General features: G+C 41.3%; 1 protein-coding gene across 4 annotated transcripts in view; it reads left to right on the top strand.

The window, feature by feature from the left end:
• Nucleotides 1-22,846, top strand: part of ttc28 (tetratricopeptide repeat domain 28) — a 123,466-nt gene that overhangs the window by 86,194 nt on the left and 14,426 nt on the right. For all 4 annotated transcript variants that reach the window (XM_044175298.1, XM_044175301.1, XM_044175299.1 and 1 more), the window contains 13 exons: nt 8,675-8,871; nt 8,942-9,095; nt 9,188-9,359; nt 9,851-10,019; nt 10,122-10,282; nt 10,388-10,876; nt 12,458-12,650; nt 12,792-12,872; nt 13,400-13,652; nt 16,559-16,668; nt 18,557-18,686; nt 18,947-19,174; nt 21,147-21,312. In XM_044175298.1, the coding sequence (XP_044031233.1) occupies nt 8,675-8,871; nt 8,942-9,095; nt 9,188-9,359; nt 9,851-10,019; nt 10,122-10,282; nt 10,388-10,876; nt 12,458-12,650; nt 12,792-12,872; nt 13,400-13,652; nt 16,559-16,668; nt 18,557-18,686; nt 18,947-19,174; nt 21,147-21,312 (2,503 nt within the window). The remainder of the gene's footprint in view (nt 1-8,674; nt 8,872-8,941; nt 9,096-9,187; nt 9,360-9,850; nt 10,020-10,121; nt 10,283-10,387; nt 10,877-12,457; nt 12,651-12,791; nt 12,873-13,399; nt 13,653-16,558; nt 16,669-18,556; nt 18,687-18,946; nt 19,175-21,146; nt 21,313-22,846) is intronic.

The following is a 22,846-nucleotide window of genomic DNA, read 5'->3' as shown; positions in this document are numbered from 1 at the left end:
AAACACTGGGATGTCTTTTATTGTAGTCTGCCTGAATTTCATTTTCAGAAAGTGGATGATGTGATGCAATTTTAGATAAAAGGTGAACACTCTCACAATTTCCCCTCAAAAACCACTGACGAACCGATGCAGAAGTCTTTATTATTCCAGCTGGAAAGCCCCGACGTGGTTTGCGTGCAGCAGCTTTTACCGTCACGTGAGCGGTTCCCTTGTTGCCCATTGACCCGCTCTGTCACCGCTGTCGCCACCGAGACTCAGTGCACTGACTGGGCTCTTGTCCTGGACCTGATCAACTCAGTCTGCATCGATCAGCAGCATCGAGCGCACAGACAATGGACTCTTCATTTGTTACATTTGAGCGGTCAGTACATTTACTCAAGTACTTGTACTTTACTTGAGTAATTCCATTTTATGATACATTTATTTGACAGCTTTAGTTACTAGTTACTTTACAGATTTAGATTATTAATACAAAATATCATCAACAAATAAAATGTAATAAATAATTTAATAGATTAAGCTACACAGCACTATATATACAGTATATCTGCCTCATTGGCTGCTGCCTCATACTTACTACTGCCACACTACTGAACATACACTTACCTGTACTGTATACGCTCTCACATACCCATACATATTTATAGTACTGTCCATGCTGTATGTATATATATATCTGACCTATAGTGTATTCATATTTATACTGCTGCCTATACTGTATATATCTGATTTATAGTGTATACGCCGTACTCATAGCTCCAGCTGTCTACTCTGTATATAATGTCTTACTATGCCATTACCTGTACCTAGACCTGCACTATATATTTTGCCTACTATAACTGCTGCACTTGTTCATATCTACCCCTTACTGTTTATGCTATATATTGCCACTATACATATGTACATTACTCCGGACTGCGTTTTGCACTTCTAGTTAGACGCTAAACTACATTTCATTGTCTCAGTACTTGAACTTGTGCAATGACAATAAAGTTGAATCTAAGCTAATAAAGGAATCAAAGTTAGCCCCACCTTTATGAGCACTTTTGCTTTTGGTACTTTAATTATATTTTGATGCTAATACTTTTGTACTTTTATAAAAATGTAAAGATATTGAATGCAGGACTTTTACTTGTAACAGAGTATTTATCCTCGCTGTGGTATTGCTACTTTTACTTAAGTAGATGATCTGAGTACTGCTTCCATGACTGCATTTGAGATTTGAGCAGTAGTGAAACATGTAGATGCTACAATTTAAGGCGTCTCACTAACCAACATCGAGGAGCAGAGCCGTAAATCGTGTGATGGTCCCGTTCTCCGTCACCTTATCTGCCTTTTGAGGCCCTATCACATGACTGCAGCAGTGCCTCTCTGGCCAATCAGCGCTCATGTTTTATTAACAAGGTTTTGGTTTCTGCGGCCACAGTGATATCTGAGAGCCAGTGAACCTGACTCCACCGCTGAGTGGACAACTCACCGCTCTTTGTGTGTGCATGTGTGTGTGTGTGTGTGTGTTTACTGCATTACACAGGTAACACGAGCATTTCTTCAGTCACATCCAGTCTTCAGCACCACGCGTCTGTTTAGAACGCGCAGCATCCTTGTTTTGTTGTTTCCACATCCTTCTCAGCATGTGTCACTGCAGAGCCAGTTTGAATACACTTGAGTCTTGTGTTCACTCATCCAAAAAGTCCTATTATTTGCCGTCTGAAATAAGCGAAAGGCCAACACACACCGCAGTAGATGCTTTGATGTGTGACTAATAGGCTATTGCTGAAGTCGCTGACAGACGAGCTGCAGTCTGTGGTTCAGATCAATGATTCAGATCATCATTTATGGATGATACTTTTCTCTGACTCTGAATGCTGACTTGACAACCCTTCATTTTCCTCTCCGCTCCTTTTTTGTTTCCTCCCCCTCTCCTCCTTTCCTCCTCTCCTCCTCCTCAACTTTCTACCCTTTTTTCCTCCTCTCCTTTCCCCCATTGTTTCCTCCTCCTCTCCTCCCGTCCTTTATTCCCATGTTTCCTCCTCTCCTTCACTACTGTCACTTGTTTCTCCTCTGTTCTCTTCTTTTCTCCACTCCTCTGATCTTCTCTTGTTTCCTCCTCTCTTATCTCATCTCCTCTCCTCTCTTCTCCTCTCCTCCTTTCCTTTCCTCCTTTGTTTCCTCCTCTCCTCTTCTCTCCTCTTCTCTTCTCTTGTTTCCTTCTCTTGTTTCCTCCCTTATCTCTTCTCCTCTCTTCCCTTCTCATCTCCTCTCCTCCCCTGTTTCCTATAATGCCCTCCTCCTTTTTGGTTAGATGCCTGAAATAAGGTCTGTAGATAACACAAGCTTAAGAGATTTTCAGGTTTTGTTCTACGACATAAAAGACATCAGTAAATAACCCACTCGTGATTTTTGAAGCTTTTACGTGTCTTAAAAAAAGGCGGTTGCTAACAAGTGGCTAAATGAGACTGCTGCATATACAACATTGACATACTATCACTTTATAAAGTTGTTATGCCGAACATGTTTGCAACATTTTGTTAGCAACAGTTGCCTATTTTCACATTCAGCACAAAAACACAAAGCATCATTGGCATTCTAATTACGTACATGGCCTTGCATGGCCTGGCCGCTGCGTATATAGCAGAGTTGTTGAGCCCCTATTCTAGTTGTCGGCCACTCCGATCGTCTGACCAAGGCCTTCTATCTGTTCCCCGTTACTATTTTAAATCCAGAGGCGACCATGCTTTTGCTGTTGTAGCTCCTAAACTTTGGAACAGCCTTCCCCACTCCATCAGACCTGCTGAATCTGTGGTTTGTTTTAATCGGCTGCTGAAAACTCATTTCTATAGGTTAGCCTTTTTATAAAAACTCTCTGTTTGCCTGTAGTTTTGTGTATTTTGGTCGTGTGCTTTAAGTCTATGTATCATGCATATGTGTGTATGTATGTAGGTAGGTAGGTATGTATGTGTACTTGTATTTGTATGTGTGTATTTTATCCTATATGTGAAGCACTTTGTAACCGTGTGTTTTTTTAAATGTGCTATATAAATAACATTATTGTTATTATTATTTTTGTGCTTCCGGCCACCTGATGAATATAAAGTCCAATATTCACTCTCCTTCTTGCTCCTTTTTGGTCTTCATCACTTCATCAACTCCTGAGATGAGCTAAATGCTCGACAGCTGTCCGACGCGGCTGGAAACAGCACCGGTGAGAGCGGTGAGACTGAACCAAGTTGTGGGCCGTAAAACCAAAACAATGAACTGAAAGGCACTAAAACGCTCCGAAGAGCTGAAGGGAACTGCGGAGATGGGCGATAATTCTCTGTGGTTTTTCACTACGAGCAACAGCTTTCACATTACACACATTTTGACCCATTGTTTTTATATTTTTTCTTTATTGGTGCGGCTTTAAATTAACAAAAAACAACAAAATGGGACTAGACCAGACACACATAGGCAAAGAGATGCATGTGGCTCAGGTTGGCCACACCCAATTTAGTGTGGGCCTTTTACATCCCACTGTGGCAGAAGTGGTCCAGAGATCACCACTGTCCTCCTCTAATCGCTCTGTGCTGTCTCAGCCGAATACCCATCAGATCTCACCTAATTTTCCACACCTCTAATCCTCACAGCTCTGCTCTCGTCGCACTGTGCCCCCTCCCCTTCGGGGAATCCCACCGTCCTGCAGAATATCTACAGATAGCTGGCATCCTTACGCCTTGGAGAAGTGTGGGGGTTTTTTCTTGAGGGAGATTCTGTATCTGTGTGTGTGCGCGCACTTGCTCATGCTCACGCCTGTTAGCAGAGTTTAAGAGGAGGGGTGTAACTGTAACCAGCTATTCCAGCCAACTCTGCAGGCTTCTCTGTAATCCTCTTAGCGCAAGACCCTGATGAACGAGGTCTCCCTTTCCTTATCAGCAACCTCCTCCTCTTCTTCACGTAACTCTGCTTCCTACATATTCGAGACAGGGCTTATGTGAGTCCAAAAGCATGGCGCGTTGGGTATCACTTTCTCTAAACGTACAGTTCCACGTGTTATGCTTCTACACTCTTGCTAATGACTCAGCCACTGTCTGACTTCAGAAACAAGATGTGTAAGATGTGTATGCACAAAAACCATACATACGCCATGTCTCACACATAAATTGGTATTTATAAAACCAGAAAATGCTGTGAGAATGTGCACACCACATGCATACTTCATGTAATTCGTTTGCACGGTTTTCTAGAGTGTGATTTGGTGAAGTGGAAATAAAAAATAAAGACAAATCAAATATGCATCATTATTATTTTAGGTTGTTAGCCGGTTTCACAGTGCGTGAATGACTTTTTTTTGCAACGACACCCATCTATAATATGCCAATTAAAGATGCAATTATAAACTTCATTTTAATTAAATTGCTTTGTGCATCCAGTTTTATTATTCTTTTGTTCAGTCTGCTTTTGTTGTTTTACAATCAACATCAGTTGTGTTTATGCTTTTTTTCATTTTATTCATCAGCCTTTATTGTGAAGTGCTCTGTGAAGTCTTAAATGAAATAATCATTGATTACTTTTCTGAAACTTGATTGATTGGCGATGATGATGAGATAACACAGACGATGATGCTTCACAGGTGCATTTGTGATGAAATATTGAATTCATGGAAGTATATATGCTATAAATAGCCATAGCATGTGTAATGGTCTTGCATAAGGATGGCTGCTCTGATTTATTTTAGAGGACTTGTGGAAAATTGTGGTGTTCTTTTCGTTGCCGTGTCTAAAGGCTGCTGGAGCAGACCGAGGTATTCATATGCAAACCTTTGATCAAATTGGTGTCTACGTCGATATATTGCTAACTGTGGGTGTGGAAACCGGGCTCGTGAGTTTTATAAAACAGAACCACCATTATGGCATTATTCTGTATTTTTCTTATTGTCAACAAATCCCATGAAAAGACCAAAATGAACAATGTGTTAGTCCGTCTCTCAGTACTTTCTGATTTCCCTATCCTGTCTGTTTCACTCAGCCAGTTGGTTCCTACTGAAGATGTAAATCTTTAAGAACACGAATATATAGTGTGTGTGTGTGTGTGTGTGTGTGTGTATATATATATATATATATATATATATATGACTCAGTAATTTCCTAAAACAGCTGGTCACTGTAGTTTTTAATCAAACATTACACAAACAGGAGGAAATAGTGCATTCGTTGGGGACTACTTTCAGCGGCGGATGAATCCACATGTGGTGCTGTAGTGAGTGTTTGGGGCAGCAGGACGGTGTGTGTGGGACTGAGTCAGAATAAACTACAGTGTGTGTGTTCATGGTGATGAAGGAACATGTCACCCAGTGCAACAGTGCAGCTCACTGATGTGTTTTTAATAGTTTCTGGACATCAATGGAGGCTTTGGATACACAGACAAACAATACTTGTTAGTAGGATCAATTCATTGTTGGTTTTGATCTTTTCATTGGATTTGTTGACAATAAGAAAAATACAGGATATCACCAGTCTTATCCAAAATAGTACAACAGAGCTGGAAATGTGCCAATGTGAATGAGACTACAATTTCTGTCCTCTCTCTCGCTCTCGCTCTCTCTCTCTCCACACAGTCTGACATGAAAGCCACATGTAACCTCTTCCATCTGGTGTCTCGACACCCCCCGTATCCGTTTCCCCTCTCGTAACCCCCCTCTCATCTGTCCTCCTCTGTCTTTACTGTAGAAATAACATGAATTTGCTCTCAGCAATAACATTTATTGCAGTGCAGCATTTTATAGGTGCAGTTAGAAAGTTAGTGTCTAAATTTTAGCGTAGATGAGAGTTATATCTGTGATGGCTGGATGTAAGTTTTTTCATGTGGCAAATTTAGACCAGGCTGTCACTAAGTACATTTACATCACACCACAGGACGAGAACTGTGAATAACAAGATGAATTTAATTATTCTGTTTAAGCACTTACATGTTTCACTCATGTTCAACTCATTTTCAACTGATTTTGTTCGCTAAATGCGTCGCCCAACCAGCAATTGTTAAATAATAGTGCAACTGTAACAAGTCATGGCAGGCCTGTCAAGCTTTGGATTTCTCCACGTTATAGCGTTGTGCGTGGAGCTCTAGTAAGAGCAATACTCTGTATCTAAAGAGTTTGGAGGGCCGTGTCTCTTTTATTGCCTTTCAAAAACCTAAGAAATAAGAGATTTCAGCCAACAAAATCAACTATCGTTGACTAGCAATAATAAGCTGCTTTTGTCTGCCTCTGTCTGAAATAAACAACTCATTGTTTCAAAAATAATTACAAATTTTGAGTGGTAAATCTGCCATAGTTATTAATGTAAGGCTTAGCAACAGTAACTTAGCAAATGGTCAATTGTCTTAATGTCCGATTACTGCACAGTAACACAGCTCATCCCTATGTTCCCAGCGTGTGCGTCTCTTGATATAAACTAACATTGTAAGATATTGATAAGGGCTATCTTCGCACTTCGCCACTGTGGAGATATCAATGTCTGAAGTCAGGAAAACTGTCTTGCCGGTAATCTGAGGGCGTAGGTTTCAAGGAGTATAACATCAATAGGCTATAAACTGTAGATGGGTGATTTCAACATATTGACCCAGGGAAACATACATTGAACATTTGACCTAGAGAAAAAACATTGCTGAGAACATAAAACCCTTTGAAAAGTCTCTGATGTGTCATATTAAGAGGATATTGAGCTGGGGAACATAGGACCCTGGGACATAGATATGCTCCCCAGTAACACTAGCAACAGAATATAAAAAGAAGTCAAATGGAGTTTTTTTTTGTCACTAGCCAGACCAGTCTATTTTTTTTGTATGTAACACTGCTTTGCATGCAGTTTTCTCCTCAGAAGCTTTCTGGCGCATGTAAGGTTCAAAACACAGTGAGAAGAAATCAGACTGAAAAGGTGTATATTTGCAACCATAAAAGGTAGATGCGTATTCCAATCCTGTTAATCAAGTCATGTTTGCTCTGACCTTTGGACCTTAATTAGAGATAACCCAGTGAAGGTGTTTACATGAGAGCTGCAATAATTACAGTTTTGAATCAATCTGGTTATAATCAAGTTATTAGCATGCATGTAAACACAATAAGAGAGAAGATGAAGGTTGTAGTTAACCCCACCTCCAAACAGGCAGACACACACAGGTTTAAAATATGTGCATTTTGTATGCTTTTTAAAGAGTCTTGTGTGCAACAACATTGACTTTCCCTGTTTTAGAAGTTGCATTTCCCAGAACCCCCCAGCCTTCTGAAAACCCCCGTGTTCAACTTTCCTGCAGCTACTGTCTTCCTCTCCTCTTTCTCTGTCTTTCTCTATTGTGTCCCAAGCTTCTTCCTTAACTTGTATTCTTACCCAACTTTTGTCTACTTTGTGGTTCTGTAAACTGGGTTGTTGATAGTAGAGAAGACACCATCACACAAAAAGTTGGGAAGGCCACTGGGACTAATGTTTTCCAGTTCCTTTTCCCTGGACAGAGAGACAGACGGAGTCTGTGTGACTCTCCTCTGGATCTCTGCATATGCAGTAATGAAGTTTGAAGATCTAAAGCAGCAGATAAGATTAGATTGGTTGAATTTTCCAACACTAGCTTTTTAATTATTTACTCTGCTCTGCACTCATATCTTTTTCAGGGTTCTGAAAAGCATGTGTGTGTATATATGTTCACATGCATACACACGTGTTGTCTTTGCTTGTTAGGTATTTATATCTCTGTGCATCATTTGGGGGATTTTCCATGACTTCCCCTACATGTGCAGCAACAATCAGTGTTGGATGAACTAATCAGCAGAGCTGTAGACTTGAGAGTTGGATGCAAGTCAGACTTACGTCACTTAAATGAGGACTTGAGACTTGAGTTGCTTGAGTCTTCACTCCCTAAAGACTTGACTATACTGAGATTTGACCTATAAAATCTTCATCATCAGGGTTGCAAAACGGCTCTGCTGACTGACTTTGGACTTAACTATTCTCAAATTACTTAACGCTTGACTTGAACTTGGTCTCAAAAGACTTTAAAACAACTGCTAACTTGCTAATCACTCAGCTCAGATCTCTCTATGATTGCTGAGACCTCTAAAAAAGGATCTCATAGTACAATAGTTTAATGTTGCTTAAATGTGGGGTATGCAATTCTAATCTAACACACGTTTTTTGCCAAATCCAGCGAATATCTCCTCATCTCCTCAGCTGTCCGTTCTGTGTGTGCGCTGAAAAAAATTCCGGTGTTTGTACACACGCAGCCCTGGCTCTGTAAATGGGAAACAACCAAACACACAGCACGATTCCAGCCATGATTTGTGTGTCAGGTAACGCTAAATGACATTTAGCTTACTTTCTAGTTTGCCAAGATCTGCTGTTGTTGTGATGTTAGCTATAGCAGCAGGAGAGTTGTGAGTATCGCTGTCTGGAGCTGCTGTGCTGGCTCTGGGAAACCGTCTCGTCCTCTCTGTTAGCTTCGCAGCAGCAGCTGTACGGACAGTTTGCTAACCCACAACCAAGCTAACGTTAGTTACATTACTTGCTTTGTTGTTGTCTATATCATGGTATTTGTCATGGTGTTGGATTTCTCCAGAATCGCATACCCCACCTTTTAACAGCATCTTCATTTCTTTTTTGTTACTTCTAACAAACAAGGTGTATCTTCCCTCTTCTTACCTCCATCTCAGGCATCATACACCAGATGAAGGGGGAGTATGAGACAGCACTGAAGCTCCACAAAGCCCACCTGTCCTTCGCCCAGGAGCTGAGTGATTACGCTGCCCAGGGGAGGGCCTATGGTAACATGGGCAATGCCTATCACGCACTGGGCATCTATGACCAAGCTGTCCGGTACCATCGACAAGAACTGCAGATCTCACTGGAGGTGAATTCCCAATCTTTTCACAAGCAACATTTAGTGGAAAACAGAATTGTGAAATCTCTTTGTGTTTCAGGTGAATGATCGACCATCCCAGGCCTCCACACACGGTAACCTTGCTGTGGCCTACCAGGCACTGGGTGCTCACGACCGAGCTCTACAGCACTACCTTCACCACCTGACCATCGCGCGAGAGCTCCGAGACACTCAAAGCGAAGCAAGAGCACTAGGCAAGCTAGACAAGAGAGAGATGCACTGAAGACAGAAGAGCAGAAATTACTTGAGAAATTGAAATTAACTCTTCTAATATTCTCTTTTGCAGCAAACTTGGGAAACTTCCATAGCTGGAGAGGTGAATATGCTCAGGCCTTGCCGTACTACCAGCAGTTCCTGGCTCTGGCCCCAGGCTTGCAGGACCTGGAGGGAGAAGGCAAGGTTTGCCACAACCTCGGCTATGCTCACTACTGTCTTGGACAGTACCGAGACGCTGTCAGGTCAGAGACTAAACGCAAACTTTATGTGATGAGAAAATGTTTTTCAAAGTTTCCAAAGATACCAAATGTGTCAGGACAAATTTTGGGACTAGGCATCTAAAATATTTCCATTTGATTGAATGGTGGAAGCCATAAAATGTATTGAGGTTTGACTATTTCCCTCAAACGTGACATATTGTTTCAATGAAGAGCTTGAACAAGCTCATACAGAACATACACTGTATATGATACTGTCAAACAGTGGAATAAGATGATTTTTCCAACAGTAAAGTTACTTAAGCTGGAAAATGGAAAAGTATATGTCAAGGGGTTAATGGCATGATGCATTCATTTACTGTACTGTATATACAAAAATGTATGTTCACATAAATTCACATTCTTACGTGTTGCATTCTGTTAATGAAATGCTTACTTCGTGCTTTTCCAGCTTTTGCTTTAATGTCACATTTGGTATAGAGTGTAATGCTTTGCATTTTTCATCCATTTCCTAGGTATTATGAGCAGGACCTGGCCTTGGCTAAGGACCTCCAAGACAAATTAGCCCAGGCAAAAGCCTACTGTAACCTTGGTCTGACCCACAAAGCACTGGGGGAATACAACAAAGCAGAGGAGTGTCAGAGATACCTGCTCTCTCTAGCACAAGCTTTGGATAACACACAGGTCACCTACTACTGCTGTGTTCACTTGTTAAACTGTAAATACGTATCCTTTACACAGGAAGTGGTTATTAATCAGTGTCCATGTGGTTTTATTTGTCAGCAGGCAGTTTTCAGGGCCTTTGGGAACCTGGGGGATGTGTGTGTGTGTCGGGGAGATCTTCCAGGAGCTGTGAGGTTCTACCAGCAGCAGTTAACTCTGGCTCAGAAGGTCAACGATCAGAAGATGGAGGCTGACGCCTACTCAGCACTTGGATCAGTTCACAGGTAATAAGGTCGACAAAGATTTTCAACTGCGTGATTTCTCTGCTTTCTTTGATTCTTTTCCTCTTACCCTTCTTTTTCTCTCCTCACCCTTTCCTCCCACTTTAGGCTGCTCCGCCAGCTGGATACAGCCTTGTCCTTCCATAGTCAGGAACTGACCGTCCGAAAGGATCTAGGTGATCAGCAGGGGGAGTGCCGCGCCCTTGGCCACCTGGCAGCAGTACATATGGCCCTGGGAGACTATGCTACAACCTTCCAGTGTTATGAGGCCCAACTAGGCCTGGCGCAGGGACTCAGGGATGCCCGTTTGGAGGCCCAGGTCCATGGGAACATGGGCATCACCAAAATGAACATGGGGGTGTTTGAGGAAGCTATTGGCTATTTTGAGCAGCAGTTGGCCATGCTGCAGCAGCTGAGTGGAACTGAGAGCATGCTGGACAGAGGTCGGGCCTATGGGAACCTGGCAGACTGCTATGATGCTCTGGGAGACTATGAGGAGGCGATTCAGTACTACGAGAAGTACCTGACGGTGGCTCAGAGTCTCAACCATGTCCAGGACCAGGAGAAAGCCTACAGAGGGCTCGGCAATGCGCACAGGTAGGCGATACAAAGCTTAAAGGGATGGTTCAACATTTTGGGAAATACACGTGTTCGCTTTCTTGCCAAGAGTTAGATGGGAAGGTCAAAACCACTCTCATGTCTGTATGGTAAATATGACACTGGAGCCAGCAGGCAATTAGCTTAGCCTAGCATAAAGACTGGAAACAGGAACAAACACTCAAAGATGAAAAAATCAGCACCTCTGAATCCCACATTATATCTCGTTTGTTCAGTCCATACAAAAAAGTGTAAATTGTCACTTTGGAGTCTGTACAAATGTAACAAATTAGATATAACATGTTAATTGGTGAGCTTTAGAGGTGCAGGTAGGCAGATTTTTTTCCCTTTGGAGAGAGCCAAGCTAGCTGTTTCCCCCTATTTCCACTCTTTATGCTAAGCTAAGCTAGCCGTCTCCTTGCTATACCTTCATTTTTACTATGCAGATATTAAAGTGGTGTCGACCTCTTCATCTAATTCTCGGCAAGAAAGTGTATTTTCCAAAATGTCGAACTAACTTTATATTTTCAATTCTCCTTTGCATTTCTTTTGTGACTACCCACGCTGTCTGGTAGTGGAGTAAGCTGCAGCACATGATTTGCATATATTACAGCTTTTTTCAATTAATGCTGAACATGGAAACTGGATTATATACTCCACTACAGGCTAGAATACAGCAAACAAGCATAAAGACGTGGGTTTGATTTCTTTAAAATGCCCCGTGAGCAAAGGGTTAGGGTTAACATTTTGCATTTTTTCATTTAGTCTATGAAAGGTCTCTTCATGCTGTTACTGTACCTTGCAGCCACTTAGTTTCAATGCTCTATACTTTTGTTTACATTTGTGTTAATATTTATGTCACGTCTATATTTATGTTCTGTGCTTTCCCATTAGTTTGGATATGCCGGACAGGACAGCATTCGTGCAAGAATCTCAAATGAGTTTTTGATGCCTCAGGCATACACAGTACACAATATAAATTAGAGTCATAATAATAATGAAAATAATCACAATTCGATTACATAATAATAGTAACAAGCTGTAGTGGTGATGGGAGTAGGGGTAGTTCCCTCGCTACTTTTCAGAGAGTACACATTGGCTTTTTCTCATATGAAACTTAAAGTAATGTTCACTGACAGAAGAACAAGGCTTAATGATGAGTTTCCCTTATCCGTCTGTTGTAGCCTGTTTCTGCTCTCTGGAGTGTGAATAAGATTGAAATGGGGAGAGTAGAGTCACTGATTTATCCCAATGAACACAGCCTTTTTAGATGTTTCCTCTTTTCCTCTTTCTCTCAGAGGATATAAAACTGTTTTTTACAGCGCAAAATCAAAATGTCCTGTTATTATGAACCTATTTGCTGCCTTGTTTGCTTTCTTAAATTGCCCATATGGGTCTCTCTGGGAAAAAAAGAGGACTTTGAAAGCAGAAGACCCAGTACTATGGTTTTTTTGGGGTTTTTTTTAAACTACCTGTACATTGCTTGGAGTGTTTGCAAAAACAAACCAAACACAAAGAAATAGATGATCACGTCCTTTGTTTCTCCTCCCCTCTCTTCTTCTCTTCCTCCTCCCTCTTCAGGTCTATGGGTAGTCTCCAGCAAGCATTGGTGTGCTTTGAGAAGCGACTGGTGGTAGCCCATGAGCTGGGTGGGGAAGGAGGGGGTAAGGCTCAGGCTTATTGGGAGCTGGGCACCTTACACAGCCAGCTGGGCAACTATGAGCAGGCCCTCTCTTGCCTGGAACACCAGCTTAACATTGCACGCACAGCAGGGGTAAGGATTTACCTGCAAAAGGTTCTTGTTTCAGCTGCCGATTTCTCTTCTTGCCCTGCTGAATATGACAAATTATCTTTTTTTTTTATGAAAAGCACATTATGCACAGAAAAATGTAGTAAATCCTGCTTTAACTGTCAGGATAAATCCCTGGAAGCAGAGGCAAGTGATGCACTTGGAGGCGTTTATCAGCTCATGGCAGACAACGAGACAGCCCTACAGGTTTGTACAGATTCATAATACATCATGACTCAGTATTTCCTAGCCACAATTACATTAATACATTGATATTTTGTGAAATACATTTATTCGTTTTCTTGCTGAGAGTTAGATGAGAAGATTGATACCACTCTAATGTCTGTGCACTAAATATAAAGCTACCGCCAGCAGTCGATTAGCTTAGCTTAGCATAAAGACTGGAAGCAGGGGGAAACAGCTAGCCTGGCTCTGTTCAACCTGCAGAGACTCGAGGAAACCACAACTTGTCATGTTTACACTTTGGTTTTTGTACAGATTAAATAAACAAGATGTTTGATGTTGAGCTTTAGAGGTATTTATTGGTTGGCGGATTTTGTTACCTTTGGGCACAAGCAGGCTAGCTAAGCTAACCGTCTCCTGGCTGTAGCTTCATATTTAGCGAGAGTGGTGTCTTTCTTCTCATCTAACTCTCGGCAAGAAAGCGAATAAGTGTATTTCCCAAAATGTCAAACTAAGTTGTCTATCTAAGTAATCAAGCTCTCCTGCTATAGTGGCACCAAAGGGCTTTGGATATAGCAGAGCAGACGGGATGTGTGAGGAGCCAGGGTCGAGCCTACGGCAACCTGGGACTGACCTACGAAGCTCTAGGAAAGTACGAGCGGGCCGTGGTCTTCCAGGAGCAGCACCTGAGTGTGGCAGCACAGACCAACGATCTAATAGCTAAAACTCTTGCCTACGGGAGCCTGGGAAGGATACACCATGCACTGCAAAACTATGCACAGGCTGTGATGTACCTACAGGAAGGTAAGAAACTAGCTACTGAGCTAGTAGCTGGTAACTGTGTCACTGACTATCAGTTATTACGAGGTTAGCAGCATTGCCATCTTTGTGTATGGAGGGCGAAAGAGGTGTAATTAAAGAAATGATAAATGATTACCTTAGCTTGTGATCTCGATGTAACAAACTTAATAAGTTTCAGTGATCCTGACAAGAGTCTGATGGTATATTAAAGGTCCAGTGTGGAGGATTTAGTGGCAACTAGCGGTCAAATTGCATTTTGCAACCATTTGAATACCGCTCGCCTCACGCTCCCCTTCCAAGTGTGCAGGAGAAACTACAGTGGCTGCGAAATTTGTGAATAATGCTCTATCTAGAGCCAGTGTTTGGTTTGGTTGAGTTTTACACTCAAAATCTCAGCTAATCATCTTAATCAGTGTTGTGTAGGTCAGAATATAGTCAACAGTTCACAATAAAATTGACTTATTGTCAACTACTTTTAGTACGATTAGTTGATTAATCAAGTGACAGAAAATGAATTGGAAATTATTTGGATTATGATTGATCATTTAGACATTTTTGATGCAAAAATGCCAAACATTTCATGGCTCCAGCATGTCATATGTGAGGATTTGCTGCTTTTCCTTTTAATTATTTTAATAAATTGAATATATTTATTAATAATGTTGAGGTTTGGACTGCTGGTCGGACACAACAAGCATTGTGAAGGTGTCACTTTGGGCTCTGGGCCATTGTGACGGCATTTCTTACTTTTTTCTGAATTTTTACAAATCAGTCAGTCGATTAATGGAGAAAATAATCAGCAGATGAATCCTGAATGAAAATAATCATTAGTTGCAGTCCCATACAAAATAGTTCAAAATGAGCACCCGCTCAACCAACTACAACAGTAAAATCCTGCCTTTACATTAATGCATGAGGAATAATAATTGGATGATATAATATGTAATAGTATAACAGTCTCAGGGGACATTTTACTGCTGTGAGTACTTATATCCTGATTATAGGACGGTGTAGTCCCTCATTCGTCCAGGAGTGTTCCATTGTAGAAAAGGTTTCAGTCGTAGTCATCTGGACACTGTTTTCAGAATCAAGAAGTTTCGGCTCCCATCCGGAAGTCATTCTCAATTGTGAAAATGGTCTGAGAACTCAGAAATTTAAGCTACTCTGTGTTGCTTAAGCCCCGCTCTCAGGGAGGAGTCTTCCTGAGTGCTGATTACCCTGCCTAGTTTCACCTGAAACTGACCTAATTGTTTCCATGATGGCCCAGTAATCAGTAATCAGGCCTATTGTTTTCTGGCTGCACCTCCCTCATCACTGTTAAGTACCTGATTAGCATATGATTGGCTTGACCATGGTGTTAAAACACTGTGGTAAACGTTGGGCAGATTGAATCTCAGACCAACACAGAGTAGCTTAAATTTCTGATTTGTCGAACCATTTTCACAATTGAGAATGACTTCCGGATGGGAGCCGAAACGTCTTGAATTTGAAAACATTGTCCAGATGACTACGACTGAAACCTTTTCTACAATCCTGATTATACTTATATACTTTTACCTAAGTAACATTTTCAATGCAGGACTAGAGTATTTTTACAGTGGTGTGGTATTAGTATTTTTACTTTAAAAGATCTGAATACTTCCTCCACCATGGTCCTATAGACTGTCCTATAGAGGACCGTAATCCCACCTGAATTAAGATGCAGTCTTGGCTACCTGATAGGATCTTTTGATGTCAGCATTTCCACTATGTTCAAAAGCAGTCTGTTTTTGACATGTATGAACAAACTCTCAACTTGTGATGAATAGCGAGGGGAAAAGTTAGTCACAGTTTTACCTTCCCCTGCAGTCATGCAGACTCCATTTAGGGAGGCTCTGGCTCTTAGAAAGACTTTGATCTGCATGTTGGTATCTTATTTAAAGTGAGAGTTGTTTAGGCCTCAGCACATTGTGAGTTGTGTTTCTGAAAACCTCTAGAAGCATGAAAGGTATTCATGAGTCTGACACAAGCTAATAGAAGATCAGTGCTCGGGTGTTTACCCTGGAGTGTGGTTTCCTTCAGGCAGCTTGTTGTCAATAATCCTGTTTGATTTAACTTCTTCTCTAGCTAAACTACTCTTTGAAACACACACATCTCTCATCTTTCTAGTTTTAAAACGTGTTGAAAATAATCCTGTTGGAATCTCTTTTCTAATATATGAAAAAGCACACTTAAACATGCACACACGCACACAAACTAAGAGACAAAGTTAAAAAAAAACATGTAACGGATATTTGGGCTCATTTATGAACTCCTTCAGGCTTCGTCGGGCCTGTAAGACACGGTCACAGTTTGTCACTTTACTCACAGATCCTTTGGATTTTAATTGATCATTAACTCAACAAGCAAGGAGGAATTCAGCTCAGAGTTGAGGTAAGGACAGAGCTGGAGAAACATTCGTACGACTGCCTCCAATTAACCTCCCCAACCGATGGAAAGAAGCACAACAGAACATCACAGGGCCAGTCAGAGAAACAGGGAGAGAAGCGTAAATCAAAACTTGATGTTTGATGAGATTCTGCTCAATCTGAGAGCCTAATGAGAACTAATTACAACCCGGAGTGACTGTCTGCTCCTGCACAGCAGGGGAGATGAAACATATCTAAGACAAACTGAAGAGCAGAGAGAATATGAGAACTTTGGATTTGTGTCGGCATGATAAAAAGACGGGGGGCAAAGACAAAACGAACAATGAGAGGAAAAGAATAGCAAGTGTGAGCGCCCTGGGCTCAGCACAAGTTCGCTTCAATGCAACAACAGTTGTCATGAGCGTCAAAGTGCTAGGACTTTCAAAGAGATGATTTTCAGATCAGCCTCTAGGAGCTAGCGTCTGATCTCCTCTCCCGTCTGCCTCTCCCTCCTCTCCTCAGGTCTGCGTCTGGCAGAGCAGTTAGGTCGGAGAGAAGATGAAGCTAAGATACGCCATCGCCTGGGCCTGTCTCTGTGGGCGAGTGGAAACCTGGAGGAGGCACAACACCAGGTGTGTCTGCATGTCTGCAGTATCTTAACTTTCTTCAGAAGCTACTGTACAGGTCTAGTGTGAAGACATGATCAGGGATTTATTGCTGTACATACAGTAGGTCTGTAGGGATGTTTTGGATGTCGATCCCATTTTTAGAATGGCACCAGCTGTCTCCTTCACAGAACTACACTTCTCTTGTAGTTCTCTTACAAAAAACAATTCCTGCACTTGTTTTAGGCCTATTTTGAGATCACGATGCCTGTGAAGAAAAATGTAGAGTAGAAAGTAGTGAAAAGATGAGCAGTGGTACATCCGTGACTGTCCGGGAAGGCAGCATAAATCAATAAGTGCTGAGTCTGGTCGAGTCGTGTTTAAAGCCATCAGAAAAGCTTGAATTAGTACGGCCTTAAGAAGTAGTGGATATAATGAATTAAATGTTTAACTGACGGACTAAAGCTGGATTTATACTTGACTCAAGGAGTAAACAGGTTGATATCACCATCGCAACACTAGACATGTAGTATTGTACATAATCAGGCCATGTTTTGCTTTAATTATATTTCCCATAGTAACTGTGTTTACAGCCTTTCATCTAATTTGTGATATGAGCGATGGTGGGAAGGTCCGCCTTGCTTCATTACTGAATATCGGACTGTTCTGTGCACCATATTTATGTTGTTTCATTCACTAATCGAGAGCGGTGATCTCGGTGAGCTGAAGGTTTGCGGTGGAGATGGCTTTGCTAGATGTGTGTTACTAAAACTGCCCTGTTGCAATAAAATGTCTGAAATTAAGTGTCTGTGCCTCTGCTTTGATTTAGCAGCCTAGTATTTCCATTTTGTTCTACTTATAGATCTTCTACTCTACTCCATTTCAGAGGAAAATATTGTGCTGTTTACTCCACTACGTTTCTCTGACAGCTTTAGATACTAGTTACTTTGCAGATTAAGATTTGTCATGCAAAACATATCATCAGTTAATAAAATACGATCCATTGTTAGAGATGAAAATGCCAAACTGTATATAAAGCAATTAAAATCAGCTCCAACTCAACCAGCTGCAGCATTTAAATGCTTGGAACATGTTACATGATCAATATTAATAATCCAATATATACAGTATAATAATATAACACTCTGAAATGGACCATTCTGCCTAATAAATAATATTACTTGATACTTAAATTACATTATGCTAATACGTATGTACTTTAGAATGTTACATTTTGAATGCAGGACTTTAACGTATTTTGTATTGGATTATTCCTTCATAGAGGCATTAGTACTTATTTTAATACTTTTATGTGAAGGATATAAGTACTTCCTCCACCACCGGGTACATCACATGCATGTGAAGTGGTCCAGATCCTACAATACTGTCAAAGGCAACATGAATGGCAATCTTTGAATTGTACCATCATAGCACCATCTTTGTTTTGCTATTGTTTCCAAGGGCAGAGTTAATGAGGAACCTTCCATGCTTTAAGCTCAGTTCCCAGTTTGATAAAGACAGAAGAGAAGCATGACATCCTACTGCTGCAGATTGTTGTGTATTTGTAGTGCCCCCCAGTGGTTAGTATTGTAACAGCATGGTCTTTCAGGTTTGAAATATTGACTGGTAATTGAAATCAGCTCCTTCTGCTTTAAAATAATGTGACAGGTGACAAATTTAAGGAAAATCCTGAAGTGAGTGGAGAAACAAACCCAACAAATGCAGATCCGTCCACACACTGAATGGTTCAGTATGAAAATATCCTCACAGTCACCAGATCTCAACCCAACTGAACACCTTTGAGAGATTTTTATATGCATATATGTGAACTGTATAATCAGCTCTTCCGAAAACTGGATTCTACAGTTTGGTGTGTATGAGTATAAATGTGATGTATGTTTGCTGTGTGTTTCAGCTGTACAGAGCGTCTGCGTTATTTGAGACTATTCGTCATGAGACGCAGCACAGTACGGATTACAAGCTCTCTCTGTTTGATCTGCAAACCAGCTCGTACCAGGCTCTCCAGAGAGTCCTCGTCAGCCTAGGTGAATTAACTGTCCTCTCCTCTTGTGTTGTTAAGTTGTAGTGTGTGAATTACTGAGCCTTACCTTGTCTGTAAGGTGTTCTCACCTTTCCGCTCTCATTTTCACGCTCTCTCTGTGGTGTTAGTGATGCTCAAATTATCACCTGATGTCTGAGTGCATTTGTTTACTAATGCTGCTCCTCTAGACCTTCTGTTCTCCCAAATCCTCCTGCTCCAGCTCCCCAACTCAATTCCAAAGTTATCTTCTGTGTTACGTCTCAGGTCGGCATGATGAGGCGCTGGCCATAGCAGAGCGAGGGCGAACACGTGCCTTTGCCGATCTCCTGGTTGAACGCCAGAAGGGAAGTCAGCAAGCAGCGAGCACTGATCCTTACATCCCAGTAACTGTGGAGCACATCCTGGAAACGGTCAACGGTCAGAGGGCCATGGTCCTCTACTATTCTCTGGCTGGAGGATTTCTGTACAGCTGGCTGATATCTCCAGGGACAGGTACACACACTCACACTTAAACACACTCACACAGTCATTTAGAAAATGCCCCTTCTCTATTCACCTTTTAAATGAGGTTAAAAAAACAATACTGTAATAATTCATATTTCATGACTACTGGCTTTTCATAGAGTGCCACCATCAGGGCAAAACTAATAATTGGTCAGAAGAAATATCAAATATCAATATCAGGGGAGGTTGAGTTCTTTCACAATAAGATTTATTTTTTTAATTGGAAGCTGTTCTTTTTTTTTACAATGGTTTACCAACTGTTATTGGCAGCAAGAAAATCTTGACAGTGCAGTAACGGAGCTCAAACATACACACAGAATAATCTGGAGAAGTCAAATAAGTATTTTTTTTTTATACTGAAAATATCTAGAACCTTGTCAGCCATCAAATATTATGGTTTCAGTTACACTCCTCAGTCTTTCCCTGTTTTCTTTAACTTGTCTTCTGTTTTCAGAGTCCAGTTTTCACTGATCAGTTATCAGCTTTACCCTTGAGAATCATTTCAAAATGCTCAGCTCTCACGTTAGCATTAGTGTGATATTGTGTCTTAGCATGAACTCTTAGTGCTTATAAAGTATGGTCCCAGTAGTCCATTATATTCGTCTTGGGACCTGATGGATCTGTAGCATTTAGCATCCTTCTGCATCGTTTTATAGTTAGTATTAGTTTGATATTTTTTCTCTTAATGCTTCTCAAGTGTGGTTCCAGTAGTCCACTATATCAGCCCTGGGATCTGATGCATCTGTAGCATTGTTTTACAGTTAGCATTAGCATCCTTCAGTGACCCACAGCACCAGCTGCTTTCTTTACTGCTTCATTTGTTATCCGAAGTTGTTTTCGAAGGACCAAAAAAGTCTGAATCCATCCATCAACGCTTTAGAACACTAAGCAAACGTTGAACGAGCCTGAGCGAATCCCCAGGTGACCCCACTTAACCCTGCTGTCATTCACAGTGGCAGTACGTCTTTATTATTGGCTGTTTTACATTTTAACAAGCAGTTGGCAGGGTTAGGGTTTAATTAGTTAGTTAGTAGTGTGTTAGGTTCACAAGTTAGTCTGTCTAACAAAGAGGATGGTTAAAATGTTGCACTTGCATATTCAATTGCACAAAACAACACTTTGATTTGACTGTCTAATGCCTTCTACTGCAGTAAATTTATGCCCAAGAATATGTGTGAAATATTTGGGGGGTGGGGGTCCACCCAACTGGCTATGGCTTTGGAAAGGGCTCAGAAAGGCCACAAAAACCCCTGAAGCACTTTACCAATTCCAAGGCAGGACTGCTCTGAATGCTAAAGTCTGCCAGTCTGTGAGAATAGACACTGGAACTGGGCCAAAATCTAATGGGTTGATTGCCGTAACATTTACTGAGCACACTCATTCTCCTCAGTGGATGATCCCTTTCATTTTGGACTCCCTGTGATCCTGCCTCTTGCGCCACCCTCCGGCTGAAATGTCAACCATGTATACACACACCTCATAATTTAATTGTCATTACATTTGAGGGCATTTATGCACCGAAGGGAATAAACCTTTGGATTTTAATCACTTTTTGACCTTAATGACTACATGGCCTTTCCTCTAAGGCCACCCTCAAGGGAACTTCATATTTATAGCCCCATCACTTGTTTGTTCCATCCACCACTTTTGTATTGGGGGTTGCAACAAACATTGCAGCTTCTAAGATCCACTCGCTACTAGGGCTTCAGACTTTTAGCCTTGTTAATAATTAAGATATTTCCCCAAATCTGCCCTGCATACTGAGTTTGGACCAATTTTGTATGCAGACTATACGACCAGCTTTGTCCCAGTTTTTCTAGTTCTTTTGCAGTAACAAACCTCACAGAGCCTTATGTCCACATACCACCTATTAGTATACCTATACCTCATGCACAAATGAACGCACATACAGTACAGCATGCACTAATTCACTCATGTTCTTCCTAAAATGCTACAACAGGTATTGTGAAGTTTAACGAGGTATATCTTGGAGAGGCCGGAGTGGAGTTCCAGGATGGTGGTGGGAGCCCACAGGGTGGAGGAGGAGCAGGTGGAGGTCCTCTGTCTCTGGAGCAGTACATCTGCAACGCTAGGGAGGCTCTGGGAGTGGACAGCCATTACAGCAGGTTTTGCTTTTTCTTTAGTGATACAGTCAACTTTGTTAGAGGATTTGATTTGATTCTGTCATTAACAACATACACAACACACTTGTCCAAATATTCACAAAAAAAGACAAGAAAACACACAGATTCAATCCAACATGGGACCTGGACATGCAAAGACAAAAACATATAAAATAAAATAAAACAATCTTAGTCACTTTAATGATCCTCTGACTTTTCCTCTAGCACCACCATGAGGTTGACATTTGTAGTTTTGAGCTTAATGTTTCAACAACTATTGGACTGATTGCCATGAAATTTGGTTCACACGTTCATCTTCCCCTCAGGATGAAATGTACTAACTTTGGTGATCCTCTGACTTTTCATATAGCGCCATCATCAGGTCAAAATTTCGTACTTTGAGTTTAGTGCTAATTAGCTAATGTTAGCAATTTAACTAAACTAAAATGGTGAACGTGGTAAACATTATACCTGCTAAACATCAGTATGTTAGCATTGTGAGCATGTTAGCATGCTGACTTATGCTTTCAGTTCAAGCACAGCTGTGCTTATGTACAGCCTCACAAAGCAGCCAGCGTGGCTGTAGACTCTAAGTCTTGTTACCGTATGTCGTCACTCATTACAACACAAGGGAGGAAAGTGAGCAAAACAAGATAGAGGAGCCACATGCTGCATGTCATCTGTCTTCCTTCTCTCCTGCTCTCTCCTGCCATATTTCTTTACTCTCAATTATCCTGCCCGCAACTTCAGGCCTTGGTTGGCACAACTGGACGACTTTGCAAATCACTACCATGTGTCTTGTCAGCAAATGTTCCCCCACACAAACTGCGTCTTAACTTTCTGTGAAAACCACTGCGGTGGGGTTACTGTAGCCAGAGGCAATTCATTGTGTCCGTCTGTGTGTCTGTCAAAGCTGTGGCGAGCCTGGAGCCTCCCTCCCTTTATGTGTGATGATTATGAATCCTGCTCATCCACAGCATGAAAAAGTATTTGCTCAAATGCAGCATTAAAATGCTTTCCAACCCACCAGTAGAGTTTTACTACCCTCTAACATGTAAACAGACAGCAGAAACTACTATTTTAAATCAAATCAAATCTCTCCCTGAGCTGTGAAAAGTGCAGCCAGAGGTTTCCATAAAAAGTAATGATGTTTTCTAATGGCAAATACTGTGAGCCATCAGTCCAGTACATAAAGCCCAAGTCCTGTGATTTATTGCTCTAAAAAGACTCTTGTTATTCTCTTAAAGATGTGTCACTGCCTGCACTATACTGGCAAAAACATGACTTATTATTTCATAAGAAATATCAATATTACTTAACTTGCTTTCTGCATCTTGTCTTATCCTCAAAATTAAAATGTTACCTGAAAGCATCACTGATGTTTAAAGTGAGTTTATGGAGCAAATTCTTATTTTTTACAAATACAACAAGTTGATTCGTAAGCAATAAAACGCACTCTTGCTAAATTCAATACACTTACACACTACACACTTACTTGGTCTGGTATGACCACTAGCTATGGTGGCTAATGTTAGCT

This window comes from Siniperca chuatsi, linkage group LG18, assembly GCF_020085105.1.
Source record: "Siniperca chuatsi isolate FFG_IHB_CAS linkage group LG18, ASM2008510v1, whole genome shotgun sequence".
In the NCBI taxonomy this organism is placed as follows: domain Eukaryota; kingdom Metazoa; phylum Chordata; class Actinopteri; order Centrarchiformes; family Sinipercidae; genus Siniperca; species Siniperca chuatsi.
Note: the sequence above shows the minus strand (reverse complement) of the source record. Positions and strands in the feature narration are given on the sequence as shown.